A 24,376-nucleotide genomic window follows, 5' to 3' on the forward strand; every position below is an offset into this window, starting at 1 on the left:
CGGGTCAATCCCCATGGAGTACTCTGAGGAGACATTACTAATGTGCCTTAGAATCATCCCACAGAGAGAAGGGAAAACTGGACATTTGTTTTCTGACTCCCGTCCTTCACTGGTTGAAGGCTGCCCCCGGGAGAGTTCACGGAGCAGCACCATCACCAGCACTTCCAGGTTACCATTTCCAGGTTCCGTTATCTGCACGAGAGAAGCAGCCCCCGTGGTGCTGGACAGAGTGCCCCCGGAGAGAGGGGCGGCGACCAGCGCTTGAGGTGGGAAGCTGTCAGTGTGCATGGGAAATGCCCAGCACAGGTAAAGTCAAAGGGAGGCCAAGAGCTTAGTAATAGCACCTGCTATAGCAACCAACTACCCAATTCCTTGCTTTTGTCAAGACATCATGTTCTGCTGACTCGTCTTCCAAGAAGTCTCCTTGATCCCACTGTCATCAAATATGATTTGTAACACCCATCTTTCAGTCTTTAACCTCTTCCCACAACAGCTATAAGTTATCTCCGGTGACCACCTCCTACCCCAGACTTTCTCCTGTCTACGGGATGGCTGAGGTTCTCAGGAGATCAGGGCCTATGCTGACCTGCCCTACACCTGGCTAACCTTATCAGCCACCAGCTCTTCCAGCTTCCTCCCTTCTTCCTCCAGCACACAGGGGTCCTTCTCAGCTTTGAGCCTTTCCCATACAAAGTGCCCCCCCTCCTCCCCACCTTTTTAAGAGCCACACTAGGAACTACCAGCCCCTAAAAGATATTTTCTTTGGCTGTTGCCCATACTCCTCTCCTGCTCCTCTGAACTATTCACATCCTGACAGCAAACAATGCCAATTTTAAAAATTTGTTTAGAGTGGGGAAGGAAGCCATGGCCAAACTCTAAGTACCCAAGAGGCAGGGACTGAGATCAACACGTCTTAAGTTCCTCCAAATCTCCCTATAGTGCCCACTAGCCAAAGACCGCCAGGAGCATATCTTCAGTAAATAAAATGAGCTTTCTTTAGTTTGCTACAGCAAGAGAGGCAGTACATCAAAGGAACTGGGGCATCTTAGTGAAAATTGAGAAAGGTTATTATAGAATTTGGGTTTGTTCCAGGTGATTCCAAGGAGGGCTTAAGAAAGTAGAGACCACATTTGGATAGGAAACTGTCAGGAAGTGGGAGAAAATCACTAACTGAGTAGCTTGGCAAATTTAATCTAGAAGGCAGAGGCTTAAAGTGGAGCTGGAGCCACCACTGGTAAAGCAGCAGCAATCGCTCTGCTTACTCGTGTGGCTGCAGTGTCCCTGTCTCGCCGCTGCTGCAGACATGCTCAGGAGTAGCCTCCTCTGAATATTTATATTCTGTGAGAGGGATTTATGTCCAATTAGGAACACTGCAGCCTTGCTGCCAGGGCCATTTTTCACTTTCTTCAGAGTTAAGCAGAAGATACCAGAATGACTTAAATCATTGTTGAATTAATCTCAGATTTATTCTGAACCTAAATGATAATGTAAACTTTAACTCATATTTTATAACTCCACCTTTCTGGCAGACACCGGCCTCACAGAAGGGAATGAGACACGTTGGTCTTTGACATGCGTCCATGAGCTCACAGTCCAGAAGGAAAGGCAAATGTCTGGGCTTATAGAGCACAAGTGTGAGAAGTGCCAAAATGTGTGTATAAGGTACTGAGTCAGCGTGGGGAAAAGAACATTAAGCTCCATCTGCAGGGCGGGTGAGGCTTTCCAGGGAGACATGTCATCTGAGATGGATTTGGAAGAATGACTAGGAGTCGACCAGTTGGAAAAAGAAAGGTGAAGATGCAGCAGATGCGGCTTGTGTGAGATGGCACCAGGGGTCGGGGACCAGAGTGTGAGTCAACGTTGCTAAAACAAACTTGACTCAACACTGAAAATATTTTGCAGTGACACTTAATGATCTTTCAAACTTAGGCTATATAGGTATTACGTGCTGCAGGTGCAAAAAGATAGTGCTACATAACTTGCTTAGGATGTAAAAATCTATTAGGCACTGGCTGAAGGAGAACAGTCTAACCCAAGGTGATTAGATTAGAATGGACTCATTTGATAGTGAAAGCCAAAGAAAGAAGAACCTATTGTATCATCTGCGGTGGCTTGAAGCCCTCTTTCCTTTCTTGTTCCTCACTATCTGAATTCACACATACCTCCAAGATAAGTGAAATAAATCAGGACTCCTTGCTGCTGTGTCAGATTGAGAAAGAGAGGACCACACACACAAAGAAAGCAAAGGGTGCTCATCTGAAGAGGAAGTAAATTGTACCAAAGACTAAATACTCTTATTTACGGCTCCCACCCTAGAAATGGAAACAGTTTAGAAATGGAATCCAATTCAATCCAAAATGATGTATTTCAGTGTTCTTCCCTTGAATATAAGGGATTGGGAAAAAATTCAGAAACATTTTCCAATAAAATACAAAACCAAAGCCCAATACACCAAAACAAAGCCAAACAACTTACTGGGTCTTGTTTCTGTTACATAAAGAAAACTAAAAAATTTGATAATTCTTATATATTACTACAAGTATTTATTACGTCTTGCCACACAAGGACATATACATCCATACATATGTATGCACATATAAAATGTTCATGCTATTCATAGTGAAGATAAAATCTTTATACAGTTCACTTTGGAAGTCCAGTGTCCTAAAAGTTAATGCATACTTTCCTACGTTCAAAGGTTAATACATTATTACTACTTAAGTTTGATTCATTTTTTCCTAGTTTGAGGAAAAAATGATCCATATATTACTTGTGACTAAATATTATTGATGAGAAATGAGGCATTTGGACAATACAATTAGAAGGATAAGAAATCTTAAACTTATGAGTAGGAAAAAAATAATTTAGATGTCTTTATTTAATTAGGAAAACGATGACTGACTTGTTAGAATAGGGAAAGGATATGAATAAATCGGCAAAAGGGAAAAACAGCCGTGGTTAGGTGGCTCAGTTGGTTGGAGTGCCATCCTGTTCACCAAAAGGTCGAGGGTTCAATCCAGGGTCAGGGCTCACGCCCACGAAATAGGTTAGGTCCTCGGTCAGGGTGTGTAGAGAAGGCAACTCATAGATGTTTTGATGTTTCCCTCTCCCCCGGCCCCCAAAGTCAATGAACATATCCTTGGGTGAGGAGTAAAAAGAAAAAGAAAAAAAAAGGGAAAACAGACAATTCACAGAATACCACAGATAAGAATTCCATAGATAACATGAAAAATGCTCAATTTTCTATTAATTAAGCAGTACATTAGACAACATATTTTCCACTATTTAGACCAATCTAGGAAGGAAAAGCAGTGCTGGCAAAGATGGGAAGAGCCATTCCCTTTCCAAAAACCAGTCCCTGCAACTAGCAGTTTAATAGTCATTTGAGAGGGCAAGGTGGCAATCCTAAAAAATATTAGAGTTGCTCATTACCTGTCACCTACGAATTCTACTTGCAAGCATTTATGCAACAGGAAAGCTTGCACAGGTAGATAAATAAATTTGAAATTCACTCTAGAAAAATAGAACCCAATTCTATGTCCATAAAGATGGATTTGTTAAAATATGATATATTCATATTGCACATACACACAATGGCATTTCACACCCCTACAAAAATAACAGTACTATTATTATTATTTATGCATGTATATGGCAGATGTCTTCCCAGCTTTTTAAATGGAAAAATCCAATTGCAGAAATGTGTGTATAGAATGAGCCCGTTTTCAAAAAATAATAATACATAACAATTGCACAGACCAAACACCTAAAAACAAACATAAGCTATGTTCTCATTTTATTTTTATTTCAGGCAGGACTTTTTTTGCTTTAAGAGTAATTTCTGGCAACAAGATATAAAAAGAGAATGCAACTCCTCATTCCTGAAATCTAATATCTTTTGATAAAAATGTCTGTTAATACCAAGGTTTTAAGCCACAAACCATGCTTTATTGGCACAAAAAAAGACATTTGAAGAAATGAGGATGCCATTTCAATTTAAGCTGCTTTTTCTTCACTAATGAGAAAGGCCTCAACAAGGTCTGCAGCTGCAAAACAGCATCATGAAAATAATTTAAATGCTACTGACAGACCTGAAAGATGTCACTTAATTTTGTCCAGCAATGCCACGGCCGGGCAAAGGAAAATCAGTAAAAGGCCAGACGTGGTTTGGGAAACCAGCAAAATTTGGTGCCCATCTCCAGAGCACGGCAGGAGCGCACAGCACCACTGTGGTGCCCAAAGATGACATAACCCTTTAAAACGGTCACAGTTATCACAACTACACATGTCAGGAAAGAGACTGGAAGAGACAGACAGCAGGAACCAGAAGGGCAGCCGGTCTGCACCTGGCAATGAGGCTACAGGCACAACTTAAAACACTGGTGAAGAATGAACAAGCAGCTAAAGTGGCACAAATTATATAATTCAAAATTGACTGCAATCTGTCTTTTTAAATGTGTAGACCTGTCATCCTACCACATTTTATCCTTTACCGAAAGTCGGTCATTTCACCTGTGTGTTGCAAACGGGCACTCTTCCTTCATGAGTCACTAATATGCATAATCTATCCTGTTTCTAAGGCTGCAAAAGGAAGCCCACTACACAATGCACCAGGCTTCATGAAATGTCCTAGTAAGACTCCAGTGCCACGCAGGCAACGGTTTCCTGAAGTTGCGGCTGCTCCTCCAGCCCAGTGTTTCTCCACCCCACACTACTGACATTTTACACCAGATAATTGTTGTCATGCAGGCTGTCCAGTGCATCATAGGTAGGATGTTTAGCATCATCCCTGGCCTCTGCGCACTCAGTGAGCAGCAGCACCATCTCCCAGGTGTGATAACCAAAAACATCTCCAGATATTGCCAGATGTCCCCTGGGAAATAAAATTGTCCCAGGCTGAGAACCACTGCTCCAAATAACAGTATATAAATACCAGTAAAACTACTAATGAGTCTCAAAAAAGGAAAGATACTGCAAAAAGCACAAAGAATGATAAAAACAAATCTATGCTGAAAAATGTTTAAAGGTAAGACATCCAGCAAGCTTCCAAAATATAAGGAGGCAGAAGTGCCTTTGTTCTTGAAAATAAACATTGAGTTTTCTCAAATCAACATGTTAGTAAATCTACATTCTTTTGGTTATCATTCATGAATGTGCTATGTGCATGCTTACAGAGTGGAGGGAAATACCTTGATCTTTTGAAATCAAGGATTGTGCTAACTCTACCACTTCAAACTCTATGACCTTATGGTCATTCATTAGGTCATTCATGTAGGTTATTGTGAGGATTAGCAGAGATGACACAGGTTAACACACCTAGCCCAATGCTTATGACAAAGAAGGCAAATAAAATGTATTTCACCCTTCTGCCTCATGGGGTTTAACAGAGAAAAGAAGAACTACAGATGGAAGGGATCCTGGGATGACACTTTCTTCACTAAAGGCAAGAGATACCAAAGCGTCTGCTCAGGAAACAAGATGACTGAGGGGGAAGGAGCTCTTCTGAGAAGAGAAACAGTGGTCTCAGAGACAGGAGAGCTAAAAAAGATCAAGACCTGGCTCCAGTGACCTTCTGGGGAAAGGGACAGTGCAATTTACTGTTGCATTCAACCTCTTTCCTTCGTCCCTCCTTTCCTTTCTTTCTTAACTTTACAAGACTTTTCATTGGTTCTTAAGAGGCTTCATGCTGCTATTAAATTAATAAATTTATTAAAGAGTTATTGATATTTTAAAAAACATCATCTGTTGACAGATTTCACAGCAGCAAATGCCAGTCCTGTGTGAAGGCTGTGATTCTAAACCTTTTTCCTGCATAACACCCTTAGTGGTTATATGTTCCCATCTGTATGTGTGGCTCCACTATAACCATGTTTGAGCTGAGTTGAGGGATCAGACACTCTACAAGTATTTACTGAGTGCCAATGATGTACTAGTTACAGTGCATACAGGGATGAACAAAATTCATGTGCTTGTTACTCTTTGGGGAACTGACCACCTAGAACAGTGTTCTCTGATCTTTCTGACCTTGTCACCCATTTTACATCATGACCTACTAATGTGTATGTATATATGTATGTTTGTATACATACAGGTAAACAGTGACACATATGACTGAGTTTCATCATACTTTTACACTCAGATGTTTTCCTTTCTAATCCAGTCATATTTTTTAAAATGCTGGCTACAACCACCTAAATTAATTTTTGATACACTAATATGTCACAATCCCCTATGTTAAAGGCCTCAACTAATCCAACGTGAACGCACAAAGTGTAAGGCCCCTCAACAAAACATTTTTCCCTGAAAAAAAATTAAGTGAACAGTCTACAGCTAAGATGTTCTATTCTGGTGAAATGTAACCAAAGTTATTAAAACCTCATGGTATTTCGATGATTCTCTTGTTTATCCTTGGACAAAGAGAATGGCCAAACTTGGTGCCAAACTGCCTCCAAACCAGGATACATCAAGCAATCCACTCAACACCTTTCATTCCTGCTAGTCCTGGGCACCCTACATTGTCAAGTAAACACTTGAATAGAACAGCTGTATCACTTAGTTAAAGTCTGCAGTACAACTTCTCCACAGAACAAAAGACAATAAAGCTTCATTAATGCTGACCTCGTCTACTTGGAATTTGGCATAAAAAGTTTAAACAATTTTTACCCACATTTACATTGCCAGTCTAGAAGAAAAAGATTGATGAGCAAATTAAGAGCAAAAAGACAACAGTAAGAAAAATGTTCACTTGCCCTGGCCAATGCGGCTCAGTTGGTGTGTTGCCCCATACACGAAAAGGTCATGGGTTCTACTCCTGGTCAGGGCACATACCCAGGTTATGGGTTCTATTCCCAGCCAGGTGTGTATGAGAAGGCAACTAATCAATAGTTCTCTCTCACACTGATGTTTCTCCTCTCTCTCTCTCTCTCTCTCTCTCTAAAGTAATGAAAAATGTCCTCGGGTGAGGATAAAAAAAGAAGAAAAAAAGAAAGAAAAATGCTGACCTTATTTAAGAGAACAAATTCACCTAGCACCGTGGAGCACATAGCACAATCATACCAGCGTAATAAATTCTCATTACAAATCATTTTTATCTATTTGTTAAAGAATATCTGGAGGGACTTTTATTTGGCAAAACAGTCAAACTTGTTCAAAGTGCTATTTGCACTTTAATGAAACTGACTTCACTTTAAAATAGGCTTTGATTCACAACAGCATATTCAACATTTTAATGAGTACCTGAAGTTATTCTACGTTAGTAAGGTTTACAATATTAGACACCTTATAAATACTGGTCTGACAAGCACAAACCTCAGATTTTTCCATGTAAAGTGGAATGTTCTAGTATTCTGACTCCAAAAGTTAGAAACAGTTTTACTTACTTATACTCAAAATAAATGTTATACAGAACAAATACTATGTATTGCTTTATATTCTTAATTATGACCTCCATTAAGTAAATCCTAGAGTTGCCTATTTAAATGTCCATTTAAGAAATTGAATCTTAATTTCTTAGTTTTTGGTGGCTCTCATGAAGATTCCACCTTCTCATAACTTCAAACACTTGAGAATTTTTTTAAAATTCTATAGCTCCTGAATTTATTTTAAAGAAACAAGCATTTCCTCCAAAATGCCCTACTTACTAAATGAAAGTGTTGCTATTACAGTTCTCACAATATTCTATATGATTAAAAGGGAATGGGACGGAGTGAAAGGGAAGCAGAGAGGGAGAAAAGAAGGGTGCGGAGGATGGTGAGGCAGGAAGTGGGTAGAGAGAGGGGATAAACACCAGATGGTCTTTTACCCAGAGGAGTATTTTGCACAGGCACAGAACAATCAAGGTCTGATTACTCTAAACTTATCCACGTTAACTGACTGCGAAGATGACATAAATTAAAAAGGAATGAATCTATGAAAGTGCAGTTCTTTGAAAACCAAGATGGACATCATCCAGGAGTGACCGCTGCAGGGCCTGACCTATTTTTCAACAGCAGTTGTCATCCATTGTCTTCTGAACACGTGGTCTCCTTGGTGACTAAACCATATTTCAATGTCAAAAAGATGAGATTTTTGTTTCCCAAACGCAGCTTACCCATAAGAACTACCAAAGGAACTTGTTAAATATGTGGCTTCCCAGTTCTACCCCAGACCTATACAACCTGAACTCTAGAGAAGAATCTGAATTTTCTGGTGGCAAATTCAGGCTGCTGGCCTTTTGCCTTTCTGCCAGGCAGCACACTGGCAGCACCTGAACCAATGGAGCCATATGGCCACTCGAATACCACTCTGATAAAGGATTGATGGCTTGAAAAATAAAGTTTGGACAAGCCTACTGGAAATTCACTTCAAAAGCATAGGACTAAATTCCAATAAGGTAAAAAAGGGGGCAGATGTGGTAACAGGAGCCATGAAAAATGTTTGTATGGGCTCAAATATTCAACCAATAAGCATCATAAATCTAGAAAGTAAAACACAACACAAACCCATGGTACATCGTCTCTCTAGCCCAGTCTGGGGAGTATCTGTATATTCCAAATCTTCCTATCTCCATGCCATTTAAAATTTAATACCCCTCTAAAACATGGAACGAGTCCACAAATACATTTATATTCTTTGTTCTCTTGAATATAATACTTTGGAAGGAAGAAGTCTTAAAATAAAGACCCTCAACTCTTTCTTCTACAACATTCAGAGGTAGACAGGCACATCAGATGAAAAGGCAAATCATTACCTCCTAAAGTTCCTCCTGCCATTTTCATTTTTCTTTGTACTCAGTACAAATTACAGTCAAACAAACTTCATCTCTGAATCAAAGAGCTTAGAAAATAATATAGAAATATATGCAACAGGGATGTTAGCCAAGAACTGACTCAGCAGCTATGTGTAAGTAATACAAGCAACTCAGGTAAATTCTGAACAGTAAATTCCTCTGAGAAAAACTCAACTTTTCTCTCTTCCCTGAGCTCAGTCCCTCCCTTTTGGCACATTCTGCTCATCACACAATATTGCATACATTCAGAGCAGTTAATACATTATCAAAAATACAATGGTGTCCATAGACATACGCCTGGAAAGATCAACTCTTAGGCACAATTCCAAAGATTAACTTTAATCATGTGGAAATTATGCTAAATGCACTCAAATGTACTGTTCAAACATTCTTATTTTCAAAGCAAAACATATCATCAAAATGTGGAACATAGTTGGCCATTCTGAATCAGTTAAGTATGTCAATGACTAGAAACTAATCTAAAATGTTAACCTAACCTATTCATCTCCATATTATCTAAAATCCCCAAACTCGTCATCACATTGTGAATACAAAACTAATCATAAGTCTCAGTTTCCCATGAGAGTGGGGGTGGGGGAAATTATAGCAGGGGTAATGCAAGAAAATAAGCCATGTAAAATTATCTGGAACTGTTTTAGTATTCATATTTCCTTGGGGATTTTCTTTGGGCACTAAAAAGATAACATTTCTATTAGGAGAGTAATAAAGCTCATTTCATTCTTTAAGTAAATATACCTAATAGGACAAAAGGATCCAGTTTATGTTTAAGTTCCAATTTGCTTAACTACTGTAGTAGGCCAGGGATTTTTAAGTGGCTGCAAACAACCAAACAAGTAGATAATAATGAGTTTCTTCTTCTGCATAATGAATATAACATGTCTCAACACACTGAAGATTAACTGAGATTATATCCTACAGCACTTGGCAAATGCAAGGTTTATACAAAGTAATGGTATTATGCTTGAATATTCATCATGTCTTCTTATGACTGTTTAGCATATTGGATTTCCATTTCTTGCCACCATGACCACAGATAAGAAAGTGAGAATAAGATCGAGTTTCTATAGGAATTCAAGTCCACCCAAGTCCAGCTAACAACCCTTGGAACAACAACTGTAAAATAATTTACATTCCATGTGATGAGTAACTAATAAAATTAGATTAAAAGAAAGCAATCTGGACTAAAATAAGAAAGGAAATTGAGAAATCCTGCAGCGTTTCACATCAGTTAGCAATAAAAGTCATAGGAAGAAAGGGCAACAAATACAAAATTAAACAACAACAAAAGTCAAGCAACAGTGATAAGGCTCAGCTTACAATCATTGTTTTTTTGAGTTGTTTGATGGTGTTTTTTTTATTATCTCCTAATGACTACATGCATCTTTTAATGAAGTCTGCATAACAAAGTTTATTGAGTCTATACTTTAAAAAGAAAAACTATCCATAAAAATACATGCTGGCAGGTCATTTGAAAATTCTACGTAATCCTGAAAGAAAACTAAAGGTGCCTAGACTTCCATTTCTAACCATCATGCATTGAGTGGTGTCCTCTAGGATAGAGCAGAGCGCAGGCCAGGCAAGGGAAAGGCACCGCCTAAGAGAGAAAGCTAGTGAGTTTTTCACTGCCGGATAGGAGAAAAGGTGAAAAATTAGTCAAGAAAGAAAATTTACGGTTCATCTCACACTGGAGGGAAGACAAATCAGTATCGTTCATAAATAAGAAGCCTAAGTGTACACATTGGGTGTTTAGATATTGAAAACACATGATTACGTGTGGAGAGTTACCAAGACTAATGCCCACCTTATGAGTGGGCATCCTTAAAATCATAAGTTGCTATGGTGTCTTCTTTAATAACATTTCTATTATAAGAAAAGACTTAAAAATATTTTTTCTGTTGTTGGATAAAAGGCTGTACTTTATTTTTAATTATGACAAACCTTCCAAAATACTGCTATCTGACAAATATTTGGGGATAAACATGATAAAAATAAAGGTTGATTTTCTCCCTGGCAAACATGTAGTGATTGCACAGCCTCTGCTATCAAAACCACCAATTCCTCCACCTTTCACAGTTTACCTTTCTTAGATTTGGCTCCAATCTTCAGCTTTGATGGCCAAGCAATCTGCGTGTTTGTTTCCTCCATGATCTGTAACAAAAATTAAGAGAAATACTGACACAATTAAGAACTTATATTTACAGATAAGATTTAAAAAAAAAAGATTATTTCAAGTCCTTAGGCTCATGTTGATAAAACAAAATTATCTCATTTTTAAACAATGTAAAAAAATCTTGGAAATAAAGAGATGCATTTTTATAAGCCTTTTATCTAATCAGAAATATTCAAGTATATTCTTTTATTCCCAGTGTTCCTCTCTGCGATGTCCCAGAATTTTAACAGCAACAACAAGACCAAAAAGTATATGAACAAGTAATTAACCCAACTTGACACCAGAACTGTCAGAGATGCTTTGCTGAATAAAATTCCCCAAGACAATCGCCAACAGATTGCAACACACCAAACATAACCCTTATACTACAAAACTATGTGGGTTAGGCTATACTAAGTGAAGTTTTGTTTTTTTTTTGAAAAAAGTAATAACTTGCTTTGAGCACATTTGTATTTCATTAAAACTGATGAAAAGCCTCTAAACATGACATCACAGCATGAGGCTACATCCCTCTCCATCATCCTTGGCCTGGTCCAAAATGGCATTTTTGTCACAGTTCTTTTCCACTTACACGCAGCCAACACTGGCCTGGAGGCCTGGAGACCCAAACGTGCTGAAGCGCAAACACAAGTGAGGGAAGCAAGGCTACAGCACAGAGGAAGGAGACAGTTCATAAAAATGAGCCACCAAAAAAAACGCGCATTCTTTGCTCTTCTCTACTTTTATCCCATGAAATAGACTAATGTTTACTTTTCTACCATGAACACAGAATTGATAGAGCAAGCAACCAGACAAATTAAATAGGCAAAAACAGGAACTACCATACATTAGTCACTTAAATTTGAAGAGGGTAATGATTACTTTTTAATATGGATATAGAGTCAACTAAACAAACTAATGGTGAAGACAACTACACATATTAACAGTGCAATTAGTAAAGTGCCTCTTCCCCCTCAGTATTGGTTAGGTGCCAGGCAGAAGGCTAAATGGTTAACAAGGTTAACATGTATCCTACTTCATTTAACCCCCCTTATCATACCATAAAAGGACTCTCAGCAGCTGTTTTAGACTGGCAACCCACAGATGCATTTTGTCTATCCATCCCAAGGTTGTTGTTTTGGTTTTTTTTAATGTGAGCCAAGATTTTTAAATCTGGGAATGTTCCATACAAATTCAGATTTCTGGTTCTCTGTAAACTTGGCAGACTTAGTACCCGCAGCCCACATCCCCACATGGCCACACTGGCCGGCCCGGAGAACAGATGCCCTCTCTCGTCAGGCCCAGAAGGCTCTCTGCTGCCTCCCAGTCCCACTGGGTTTCTCCTACTGAGGCCAGGGGCCTCTTGCCATTATCATTAACATGCTTGTATTACCTCACTTGCCATTTATCGTAGTGTTTGCACTGCTGTTTTTCTTAGAGAAATATTTCTCTACCCTTGTGTCTCTATTGCAAATTGAAAAACAAAGGGAGGGCACTAAGTCAAGGTGCTGCCCTGGTCCTGGAGGTGGATGCACTTGTTACCCAGCCCCACGGGACCCGGCCCCGCCTCTTCTCCTTGTATCTCATACTGTCCGTGTTGATGTGTTCAGCTGTCTCGGCCCTTAAATTGTTAACTCTAAATCCATACCTAAGAATAAAATAAATATTACCTTCCCCAATTTCCTCTGCTCCAGCCGCCCTGGCCTCCTCAAGAACATGCCCCACAGGCAACCCTTTCAGGGACTTTGCATTCACTCTCAGGTCCCCAGCTGCCACCTTCTCCATCACCTTCCCCCTCTAGTCTGGCACCACCCCAACCAGAATTATTCCTCCCACTTCACTGCATTTATTTCCCTCCTAACCCTCATCACAACCTGAAATTTTCCTATTTTCTAGGTTTGTTTATAGTCTGCCTCGGAAAAATAAAAGTAAGCTCTCTAGCCTGCACACAACAAGCACAGGTCACATTTCAGTACATGAATCCTCATTCCACCCCTATGGAGTAGATTTCTTTATTCCTCACACAGCTGGGAAGTGGCGGAGGAAGGGTAAAATCCCCAGACTGCTTTGCAAAGACCATACTTTTAACCACCATACTGTACTGAATACAGGTCCTCTATCTTTTTATAACATGTACATGCAAATTTGAAAATCTGCTTTAGGACTTAGGCATACTAACTGGTTATGGCATCCTACAAATATATATAAAAAGCCTCCTTAGGTGCCACAGGGCTGAGACCCATGGCAATGAGTAAGACACAATTCCTGGTGTCCACAAGCTTGCAGTCAAGTCAGGGACACAGAGAGACAAACACGCAGCTGCCTGACAACGGGCTGGGAGCTGGCCCAGGCCCAGCTCACTAGAACAGCTCATAGCCTCTACTTTGAAAGGTCAGGGTGCGGGGTGGGGTTAGTAAAAGGTTCCCCAAAATATAATCTGTAAAATCACTCAAGTCCTCAAAGTGAAGTAACAGTATATTTATAAATGAGTTCATTAGTCCCCAAACAAGGGCAGGAAGGCCCAATCAGGAGGGCCTCCTTATTGGTCATATTTTATCACCTATTAGTTCCAGATACTATATACATGCACAAATCTTCCAAGTAAATAAAATTAAACTCAAAATTTTCCTGTTAGCTAAGACACCTAAGGGGGGAGGGGGGAGATCTTAACACAAGACTGTTGTCAGGAAAGGAGTAAGAAAATAATCTATATACTTTGCTTTTTCTGCATTAAATAATTTGGTCATTTAATCCAGTAGTTTATGCCACGTGTCCCAATTTATGCCAGGGGTGCAGAAAAGGACTCTTGTCAACATATGTTTGGAACACACAACTTTCCAAAATCTTACCTGCAGAGCTTCCAAGAAATGACCCTGCACGTGACCTCTTTTTATTAAATACTATTAGATGCTCCATGACAGAAAAATAATATGCCAGAGAATATATCACAGTGTTAGGCACTAGCCATGAAGTCGAAATGCCTCCTTCACACACTCCAGGTAGCCTCACACCAGTCCAGTGCCTCTACTGTGTGTGAAGTGGTGGGGCTTGGAACGACGCACATTCAACCAACCCACATCAACAATGTCCGTGCGTGGAAGAGAGGCTCGCCCAAGCTTAGGATCCTTACTGCTAAACCCTGTTCTCCATCGCCTATACCACATGATCTCCAAAGTCCTATGAGCTACAGTAAACATCACACCTTTTAGAGAAAACTACTACTTATCGGAATCTGGCACCTGCAGCTGACTCCAGTAAACACCATTTGTGGCTGGCCAACACCAATCACACTGGTCATTCACTAAGCTCCTTGTCAGCCTCTACTGGGAGCCTCCTCAGACATCTCCTTACTTGTTCATCGTCGTGGTAATCTAGCCGTTACAGGCAGGTGGTGCTAGAGTCAAGTACCAGCTTGCTGCTTTCAAGCAATCACGTTGGGCAAATAACTGGTCAACTTCACTTTACTCCTCTGTACCAGTAACTGTAATAGCTATTCTCAGAATTGCTGTAAGGTTTCTGTAAAGCACATAGTGGCACACAGTAGGTACTCAATAATATTACCCCTTGTTGTACTGGGCTGGCCAAAAGAGTCATGTGGTTTTCTTCTATAACATAAAAAACATATTTTTAATTTTCATCAATAACTTTATTGATTTGGATATTATGTCCGCTATCTCCCAAGTGGTAGAATGCTGACTGTTCTCAATTAATGTCTCGATTTGATCGCTATCCACTTCAACTTGTCCATCCAAGCCCAGAACTTTGCAAACCACTTCAGACGTGTTCGATCAGTCACAACACCTTCTCCACACACTGCACAAATCTTTTGCAGTTCAGCTGCATTTTTACCTTTCTTGAAATAATAAAGCATGATATGCTGAAAATGTTGCATATTTTCTTCCACCTTCAATATTAAAATGGCTACACAAAAATTCACCAATTTTGATAAGTTTTTTAAAATGCACACTGATATGACAGCTGTCACAATACAATCTAACAAAATTGTTTCAAATGAAGTTAAAGACAACTGAGCACTACTAGAGCCATCTTATGGGGGGAAAAAACTTTTTGACTAGCCCAATAAATACATGTTGATTACTTTGGTCAGGCTCTGTTCTAGATACTAGGAATATAACAGCTCATGGTCTAACAAGGAAGAAGACAAGTTAACCATCCATTATGAACCACGTACCAAGTTTCATAATGGAGCAGGGCATGTGAGAGTATGTGGAAGGGATCCCAACCCAGTCACGTGTGGTCAAGAAAAGTTACCTCAAGGAAATGCCTAGTATTGCCAGGACCTAGCAGAGGAGAAAAAGTGGGCTAGATAGGGAAAAGGTGAAGAAAGTGTCCCAGGCAGAAAAGGAGACATGAAGAAAGATCTAGAAGGAGGCAAGGCAGGTACCAGATGGGGCAGGAGGGTGATTTAGAGTAGCTGAGGCGCTTCAATGCTCACCTTCCCCATCCAGGACGGGGAATGTGTCTCATCTTCTCCACCCTCCTGTCGGTGGGCACACAGACATGCGCAATACAGACTTGAAGACATGGCACAAACCAAAGCCGTCTGGTATCTATGCTTGGCTACATGTTGTGTGCTACAAATAAGCCAAGAACCAGCGAGTAATTACAAACATGAAGGGGACATACATACTTCACTTTCTGGAAGTCAAAATTCCCCCTAAAAAGTTATCAGTGAAGCTTTTTAAACCATCATCTACAATGACTCCAAGTCAGTTCCTGCAGAAGTAACACCTGCCTGAGTGTGGTTGGTAAGCTAGTAATACAGGTGTAATAATTTATTGTTTTAATTTGAACATTTTACCTAAAATGTCATATGGTGTGCTTGAGTGTAGTAGTGCTGTGTTACAGAAGCACATGCTTATGATATTGTAATAAAAGCTTTTATAATAAAAAGGGGTGTTATTCGTGCCAGACCCTGTATGTACTATTAGTATCAGCCCATTATGGGTGCGGTAGGGTGCAAGGCTGCACCAGGAAGAAGGGAAGTGCAGTTCCCTGCTGGGAGGGGAGTGGGGGTGGAGGCTGGCCCAGGAACCTCAGTCAGAAGCTGGACTGCTGGGGTGGGAGCATGTCCCCTGGTAGAAGTGGGAGAAGGGTGGGGCGTCAGGGGGTGCAGAGGCAGAAATCAGGGCACTAAACAAGTCAGAGGCTCTGTATCTAGAAGCTATGCTGAAAAAGATGTCCTAATAAGACAAATAGGTAGGTAAATCAAGGTGGATAGAGGAACTGGACAAGGTGAGGTCAGGAAGTGTGGGTTGAAATCAAAAGAAGTTGCACAACCTCTGAGAAAGAAAAGACTATCTTTATTCTCAGAAAAAAAAAAAATCCTAAAGTAAGTTCCAGCTAGTTTGTTTGGTTAACCTTATTAAGACCTCTATTTCCTCCTTCACAAAACCCAAGTTCAAAGAACTACTGCTTTTGAATCATTTTCTATAAACATTAAATCACACCCTAAGTATTTCAAAGAATTTTGTTTTAACTCATAATTCTGGACGCTGTACATTTATAAAGCAGCTAAAGAAGGAAGGTCAGAGAAAGACCTGGGATTTCTCCTAGAGACAAAAAAGAACTAGAAAACTTACAGGTGAGTTCCCGACTTTTTCAAAAAGATGCCCAGGGCTTCCAGACAGCCCCAAACTAAGTGCTTACTTTCCTTTTCAAAGAGGCAATGCGGGTTGAACAGGAGCTTGGGTGTGGACATAAGCGATACAAAAGCCACTGGCTGAGCAGACTTGGGTTGTCAAGGTAGCAAGTTCCTATTGTATCTAAAGGCTCAGCACCTTGAGAAAGGAGGCGAGCAGGGACAAACAGGCACTGCTGGCACCCCTTCACCATCTGCACCAACGTCCGGACGATTTTAACACAAGGCCATGAGAATTAAAGTGACATTTTTCAAAAACCATGGAAATGGAGACACAGAAGCAAGTTAATTTTATGGATCCTCAAATGGAGGAAAACACTCACACCTTTAAAAGACATCATACATTTTCCATGGTCTAAATAATTCCTGCAAAACCTCACAAGGAAATCAATTCCCAAGAACCCACCATTTGCCCTAATTCTTAAACAAGTCAGGATGTTATCCAAAGTGTTGGGTTTGCATTCAAGGAATAATTCAATTAAGTGGCTAACTCTGACCAACCCCTTTCAAAAAATAAGATGTTGATGCACCTCAGCTATATGAAATATAAACTGAAAGTTGGGAAACATACTTAAAATGACGACTTCTTCCTCATGGCACTGTGACTACAAATACCATGACGTCAGTTACGCTAAGGATTGCCTAGGTATACAAAGTCACAAAACCTCTGAGGAGAAAAATGACTATCTTCTACCTCTGGAAAAAAATCCTAAACTCAGTCCTAGCTAGTGTGTTTGGGGTTTTTTGTTTGTTTGTTTTTCTTTAATCCTCACCTGAGGATGCGTTTATTGATTTTTTTTTTTTTTTTCTGAGAGAGAGAGGGAAAAACATCAATGTGACAGAGAAACATTGATCTTTTGCCTCTCATATGAGCACTGACTGGGGTTCAAACCTACAACCAAGATATGTGCCCTGACCAGGGATCGAATCCACAACCTTTAGGTACACAGAACAATGCTCCAACAAACTATTTTTTAATCTAATTATTGTCTTGGTTTTCATTTTCATAAAATCAAACCTCAAAAAACAAATACCTGGTTTTGAACCATTTTCAAAAAACATTCAATGACATCTTAAATATTTTAAAGACTTCTAACTCTTAATTCTGGATGCTGTATGTTAATGTCATTTCAAATAGATCTTTTCCAACTTCTGGACATCTCCATTGTCAAAAGAGTCTTTTCTCAAGTCTACCAAATTATTTAGGTTTCTCTAACTGCTCTCTTCTAATAGATAACAATCTTCCATGTCATAAGGAAAGAGATTTTGGAGAAGTCCATCTAAAAATACAACTATTTGAAAAATAACTGTTCAATTTCTGTTTTAAAGACTTTCTGCACTCATTACAGTGAATAATCATTGAAATGTAACTTAATTCTTATACTAATCTCAGATCTGATGAACAGCAAATATTCATTGTAACACAAGTATTTGGCCTAAGAATATCAACTTTGAAATACATGAAGCAATTAAGATTGTTGCTATTAGACTATGTATTTTAATAGTTCACATTTAAAGGTTACTTTTTCATCATGAAAAATCTGATGAAGAGAGCATGTTATGGACATTTAACAGCTTTGGAAGCTAAACAGTCACCTTAACTTTTCATTCCTATCTGCATTTCATAAACAGGGAGTAATGTTTCCTGATTAGAGATTAATAGCACTGGGGGTTTTTTTCATATTAAAAAGGTACCTAATAAACATGGAATCCTATGCTCCTGTTTTGATTTTAGTTTCTGTAGGAGTGATCGAGGGAGAGGTAGAGAGAGTGCGCAATGTTTACATAAGCTGGAACTTGGATTTTTTTTTAACTGGAAAAAAGCTCTATCTGCTATTTAAAAATTTCATCACAGATGTACATGGAATTATTTAAATAATTCTGCTTTCCTTAAATAACTTGCTGAAATTACAAAAAAAATAAGTAAAATCTAATCAAAATCTACAGGTAGTTTTGTCCATAATAGAAAATAATATATTCTCCATAGCTCAAGTCATAAATAGATTTTTTCCATCTCCAAAAAATTCCAGATCAGCACACCACATAGAAAGAGAACATATCTACCAGTGTTCACTAGACTACACATCTTGCAAGTTTGAAACAATTTTAGAATAATATTTTACAGATGAAGGAAATCTTTGCCAAACCAACAACATTCTACCAATGTGCTTATTTCACCAAATTCTTCGATCCAGACGTAAAGTTAAAAATCCCCAGGTAAGTAATCAGCATCTCAGATCAACCCAAGACATGTCTATTTATGCTGACTTGACTTGAAATATTTATTCTTGGACCAGGAAAAGAACGCTGAACACCCTAACCTGACATTTATACTCTAAACTATTGAAAATTCATCATTCAAAATGGCTACCAGCTGGGAGCCATCTGCGCCTGCTTCTCCAAAAGACCAACTCATTTGTGCTCTATTTTACTTGTGTCAATAGAGAAATAAGGTCTAGCCTTGTGTAGGAGGCTGTTTAATGGATTGTGAATCAATACGCTGCGTTTTACCATAAACGGAGCTAAATGAGAAAAGAGCCTACCAGAAAACACGGGAAAGTGGAGAAGGGAAAGGAGTGAACTTCTTGCATGAGAGGGTGTCTAAAAGCTGAGGATGTTTATTTTGCTGCGACATTAAAGAGCTCTGTTATATTTCATTTAAATCCAAGAAATGCATCTCAGTGATTCAGTTATTCATCATCTCCAGACTATTCGTCACCTTCACCTTACACAATTTTCGTATGCATTTCCCATGTGCTCTGTAAATCAGATACATGACACCTATTTTACAGATGAGGAAATTAGGAATCAAAGAGGTTGTTAAGCAAGCACATAGGTATGTGTCAAAGACCAGCTAGAGTCTACATCACATGACTCCCCAGAGAGGGTCATTTCTGCCTCATTGGCTTATGAAGAAAGTGGAAGGCACCACAGACTGGTGGGGATGTCACTGTGAAAGCTCAGCTGCCCAGAATCTCTGCCATGAACATAGACTCTCTGATTAATTCATGACGGAGCGACCCAGAGTTGGCCCCAGAATGGTTCAATCCAGGGAAGTAGCCCCATCCCCACGCACATATGGAGAATGAATTGGGAAGCATTTTAGCTGTCACAGGGACACAAAAAGGGCCACACTGGTACTCAGTGTCCAGGATTACAGATACTGAATTTCCAGCAAAGGGTAGGACAAACTATTCATGGCATCCATACAGACAGTCCTGGCTTTGCACAGTTCCAATATGCATGAATTTTAGTTTCCACAGCTTAGTTACCACCATCAGTATCTCAACAACACACACAGTCCAGTTACCAAAGGACGTTAATCGTGAGTATCTGCATCACATACAAATTCCACTACCAGTTCTTCAGTGCACAAATCACTAGGTGTATCAGAGACGCTCCTCTTGATCTGTGATGCAATCACATTGCTTCTTTCAAAGCCTGTTGGCGAAAACTCACTGCATATCTGTAATCAGTTCATGCAGTGACATGAAGAGGATGTGCTGACCTCTTGTGTCTCCGTGAGAAAACCAAGCACATATTTGAAAAATGGAACCTTAAAAGTGGAAACTGGCCAACAGAGATAACAGTGCAAAGACACAAAAATTATACTGCTGGAGTGAAATGCAAATCCAATGCCAATGGGTATAAAATCAACAGCTGCCCATGGGAACATTGACACTGTCGCGGTTTGAGAGGTTCAAATGCAGCCAGAGGAAGCTCAGTGAAGACAAACTTATCGACATCAATAACAAAAGCAGTTGTGAGCCCCAGAGGAATGGATGGGGGGCGGGGGAATCACATTAAAGAGACTCTGGGAGGTATTTCACAACTTTGAAAGTACAAAGGAAGAAATGTGGGAATCTGCTCCAGACTTAGGATTATGGCAATCCACCCAGGCACCGACGAGGCGCTGCCTCCGTACTGGGCTTATACAACCAGAAAGCCAGCACTGTTCCAGCTCTTCCTGATAAGTTTTTAACAAAGAAATGAAACACATTAATTGCCAATATTTCTACTGTCTAGATACAGTGCACTAAATATTAGTTGCCCTATTTTTTCATATCCCTATAAATTTATGACTGATAGAGGAATTTTCAACATTTTGACAAAACTGTTAAATGTTGTGCAAGTCATTCACTTTTCCCATGGACTACTACAAGCACTTTGCGCAGTTTCAGCTTGCACGCCATTTTTTATGGTCCCATGCTGCCGTGCAAGGTGAGCGCTGCCTTCTACGCTCCCCTGAGGATCACTCATAAGGGGTTTCAAACTGCTCCACATTACAGGCAGGCTTAGCTCATTTACTTCAAGGAGTTCAGGCAACTACTTATCAAACAAAACCTAGCTCAAATGTGCTCTCCACCATGAAAACTACGCAAACTCTCCCCTTCGCAGTCACCTTTCTCTCTCCCCTCCCCGTTCTCACTGTGCTGTGGCAACATTACAGAGCCTATTTCTTTGCTTAATTTTTTTTTAACCAATCCTACCAATGAGTTGGACTCCTGATGGCCAACAACTGTATCCTGTTCATTTTCAAACATCAGAATCTAGCCCTTTGGGTCTCTATAAGCACAGTGAATGTAAGTAACAGTGACGAGAGAGGCAACATGCAGGGGACAGGGGAGGCTTTCCAATTACATGGCACTTGGAGTATCATAGTTCATAGCTGCTCCATCTAGAAAGTCTCCTTTAATTCATTCAAAAGGAGTTTGCTTATCAAAATAAATGAACTGAAATGAATATTCATTAAATGAGAGTAAATTCTAAATCACTGACAAGATTAATTTTCCCAGGGTGTATCTGCACTATGAAGGAGACAGACACTCTCCATCCCAAATGTGTGAGGTGGTGGGGTCAGTCCTGGGAGCGGCCGTTGCGCCAAGCGTGGGCTGTGGACAGCGGGGCCCAAGCTCTGATACTCCCGCTGCAGCTCAGCTGACGGCTGGCACCCGCTCAGGGAGTCACACCTCTCTAATTTTAAAAGATAAGCCAGATTTTTATGTTAGATCTCCTGATGTCTAAGTGTTGGCACCTATTTCAATTATGTTAAAAAAAAAAAGAAAAAGAAAAAGAAAAAATCACCATGTGAGCCAAATAAAGCATGAACTCTACTTTTTGACCTCTGCTCCAAACCAAGGAGAGTTTTCAAAGGGTGGGCGTGGGTATTTGTCATGACCCATAATGTTAAGTGAAGAACCAGGTTCTTGACCCCCTCCCGCCCCCCCCGGAACATAAGGATCTGTGATTCTTAAGACTATCTGTTTCTCAAAGATTCACTTTATTATAATTCCTCAGAAGAATTAAACAGATCTCTATCATGGGTAGTTATAAAGAGATTTATTAAACTTGAACTATCGTAGTATGACTTGAACTGAACACTTAAAAACGGTTAAGATGGCAAATTTATGTCATGTGTCTTTTTTACCACAATAAAAATAGGCAGGCATATGATCCAATTTGGGTTAAAGACAAGTGAAGAAGGGGTTTGATGGAAGCCTTCGAGAATGATGCTTTCTGGCTTTTACAAGAAAATGTCTGAAAAGGTTTTCTCTCTCCCATTGGCTGTGAGCAAAGGTGTGAACGTGGAGCTCTGTGGCTTCAGGCTGCCTCCTGCAACTGTGAGGAGAACCAGCTCGAAGACAGAGCCATCAGCGCAGATGGCAGGGCGCACTCGGGGAACACCTGGGTCCTCGAGGACCTCGTGAAGCTTCTTGATCAACTATTCCTGAAGCTCACTTATGTCTGCACTCTTCAGTAATGTGAGCCAATACATGTTCACATTGTTGAAGGCAGCCCGTTAGTTCAAATGGAAAACATTCTACTGGACACACCTTCTCAAGCAGGTCCTCCTGACTTCCATACTTTTCTCCAACATCTGTGTCCAAAATCTTGTCTCCTCACTTCTCCTACAGCTCCTCCCTCATCACTCCTCACCCCCAATACAGCTATACCCTGTAAGTTCCACAGACCGAGTGACTGTCTCACAAAAACTGTGTCCGGAACCTAGGACAAGCTTCCACCCAGATAATTACCACTCGGGAGCACTTTCAGCCTTTCCCCTTCAAGCCATGAGCTCTGATTTTTCCCACCCCTCATTCAAAAGTCTGCCAGTACTTATTCATTATCTCTTGAGTTAGGCACAAACTTTGTGGACTAACAGTTAAGACCACAACTTACCTTTTCGGTTTTACTTTTCCTCAGCCACCTCTACTTGTGTCAATACCGCTATCCACTGTCTTATCAACATTCAATCTCCATCTTTTTTTTCATTCAAATTGTCCTATTTTCCCATTGTCTCCTGTTGCTGAATTTCTACCTGTTGTTCAACACCAACCATAAAAGTGACTTCCAGATCCCTTCAATCAATGTAATCTCCCCTTCTCAGAGTTGTTACATCGTCTCCCTTATATCAGTTCCTTTATATTACTATTTTTGAACTAGATCAATCCCTCTTCTAGAATATACAATCCTTGAGGGCAAAGTCTACAAGGCCTAATTACTGGGAAAGCCAAAGACAGCTACAGCCTTGACAAATCATAGTGAAGATGCCTGGGCATTTTATTTGCAAGAGAATTATAAGCTTCCAGGAGAACAATCTACTGTCCTTTGAGGTACCCAAAGGAAGACTCACTTTCTTTTTATAGGGTCATGCATCTAAATCAAGAGTCTCTGACTCATATGTTTATAGGAGCCAGGCAAGGCACAATTAGGAAGGTTCACAGTGTATGTTTTTAATTCAAATACACATTCCACAGAAGAAAAAATAGAGATAAAAAAATTATTCATTTCCCAAGTAAACACACCTCTGATTTTCTCGGAATTCACTGCACTCCCTCCCCCACTCATATTTCCCTTTGGCCTATACACAGGGGTACAAGAATGATTTTACTCTGCCTGAGAAAACCAACAGTACAACAACAGGGATAAATGGTAACTGACACTGGACCTCAGCGTCAGGGAAATAGCAGGGAATAGTGGGGCCCAGCCAAGAGGAGGGCGGGCGCCTGTCCTGGCCAAGGCTGCTATCACTCGCTCCGACAGCGTGTGTGGACACTGGCCCAAAGTAGCCAGCCTTTCAGATTTTTCAAGAAGAGCTACCAAATCAGATTGGTATGTAAACTCTCCTTAATTTTAAAATGTTGGCAGCTAAATAAATTTATTTCAAAATCACTACTCAAATGAATACAACATGGCCCAAACGAAAAACACTTGCTTGCCAAATACAGCATGCAACTATTCGTTTATTTTCTGTTTACCTGAGATTAGTTAAATGTAAAAAACAACAGGAATGTGGTAATACTTAAAGTGAGTAGAGGTGCTTCTACCAGAATCAGAAAATCTTGTGCCACAGGTGTTTTATAACTAGCCAGGCTCTGATCCTATCAGGAAGAAGAAACAGGGCACTACAGAGCCCAGCATATGACTGTGAATCCGGGGTATTCAGTCCAAAGGCCCGAGGCTAACAGCTGCAGGGAAACTGAGGCCAATTAAGCCTAACACCTGGTCATATGTCAATCACCTCGCACAGGGGAAAAATTAAAAACCACTAAACTTTCCTGAATTAATGTTAAAAATGATTCCTTCCAAGAGGATGCCAGAAAAATAAAGTGTTATCTTCTTAAATTTGGTACAGCACGGTAGAAGATATCTACTGTACTCTAAATGTACCTTTCTGCAAAAGTAATTTTAAATCTTTGTGATATAGGAAAAAAACGTGGAGCCCATAAAAAGTTATGAGTAATATTCAAAAAATTTATACATTTCAAAAATGAAT

At 40.0% G+C, this 24,376-nt stretch overlaps 1 protein-coding gene across 1 annotated transcript in view; it reads right to left on the reverse strand.

Annotated features, from left to right (window-relative positions):
• Positions 1-24,376, reverse strand: part of BICC1 (BicC family RNA binding protein 1) — a 257,023-nt gene that overhangs the window by 97,669 nt on the left and 134,978 nt on the right. Inside the window, exon 3 of the mRNA XM_054572762.1 lies at positions 10,867-10,936. Within this exon, the coding sequence (XP_054428737.1) occupies positions 10,867-10,936 (70 nt within the window). The remainder of the gene's footprint in view (positions 1-10,866; positions 10,937-24,376) is intronic.

Source organism: Pteronotus mesoamericanus, unplaced genomic scaffold, assembly GCF_021234165.1.
Source record: "Pteronotus mesoamericanus isolate MK-2021 breed Mesoamerican mustached bat unplaced genomic scaffold, CSHL_Meso_final contig_24, whole genome shotgun sequence".
Taxonomy (NCBI): Eukaryota; Metazoa; Chordata; class Mammalia; order Chiroptera; family Mormoopidae; genus Pteronotus; species Pteronotus mesoamericanus.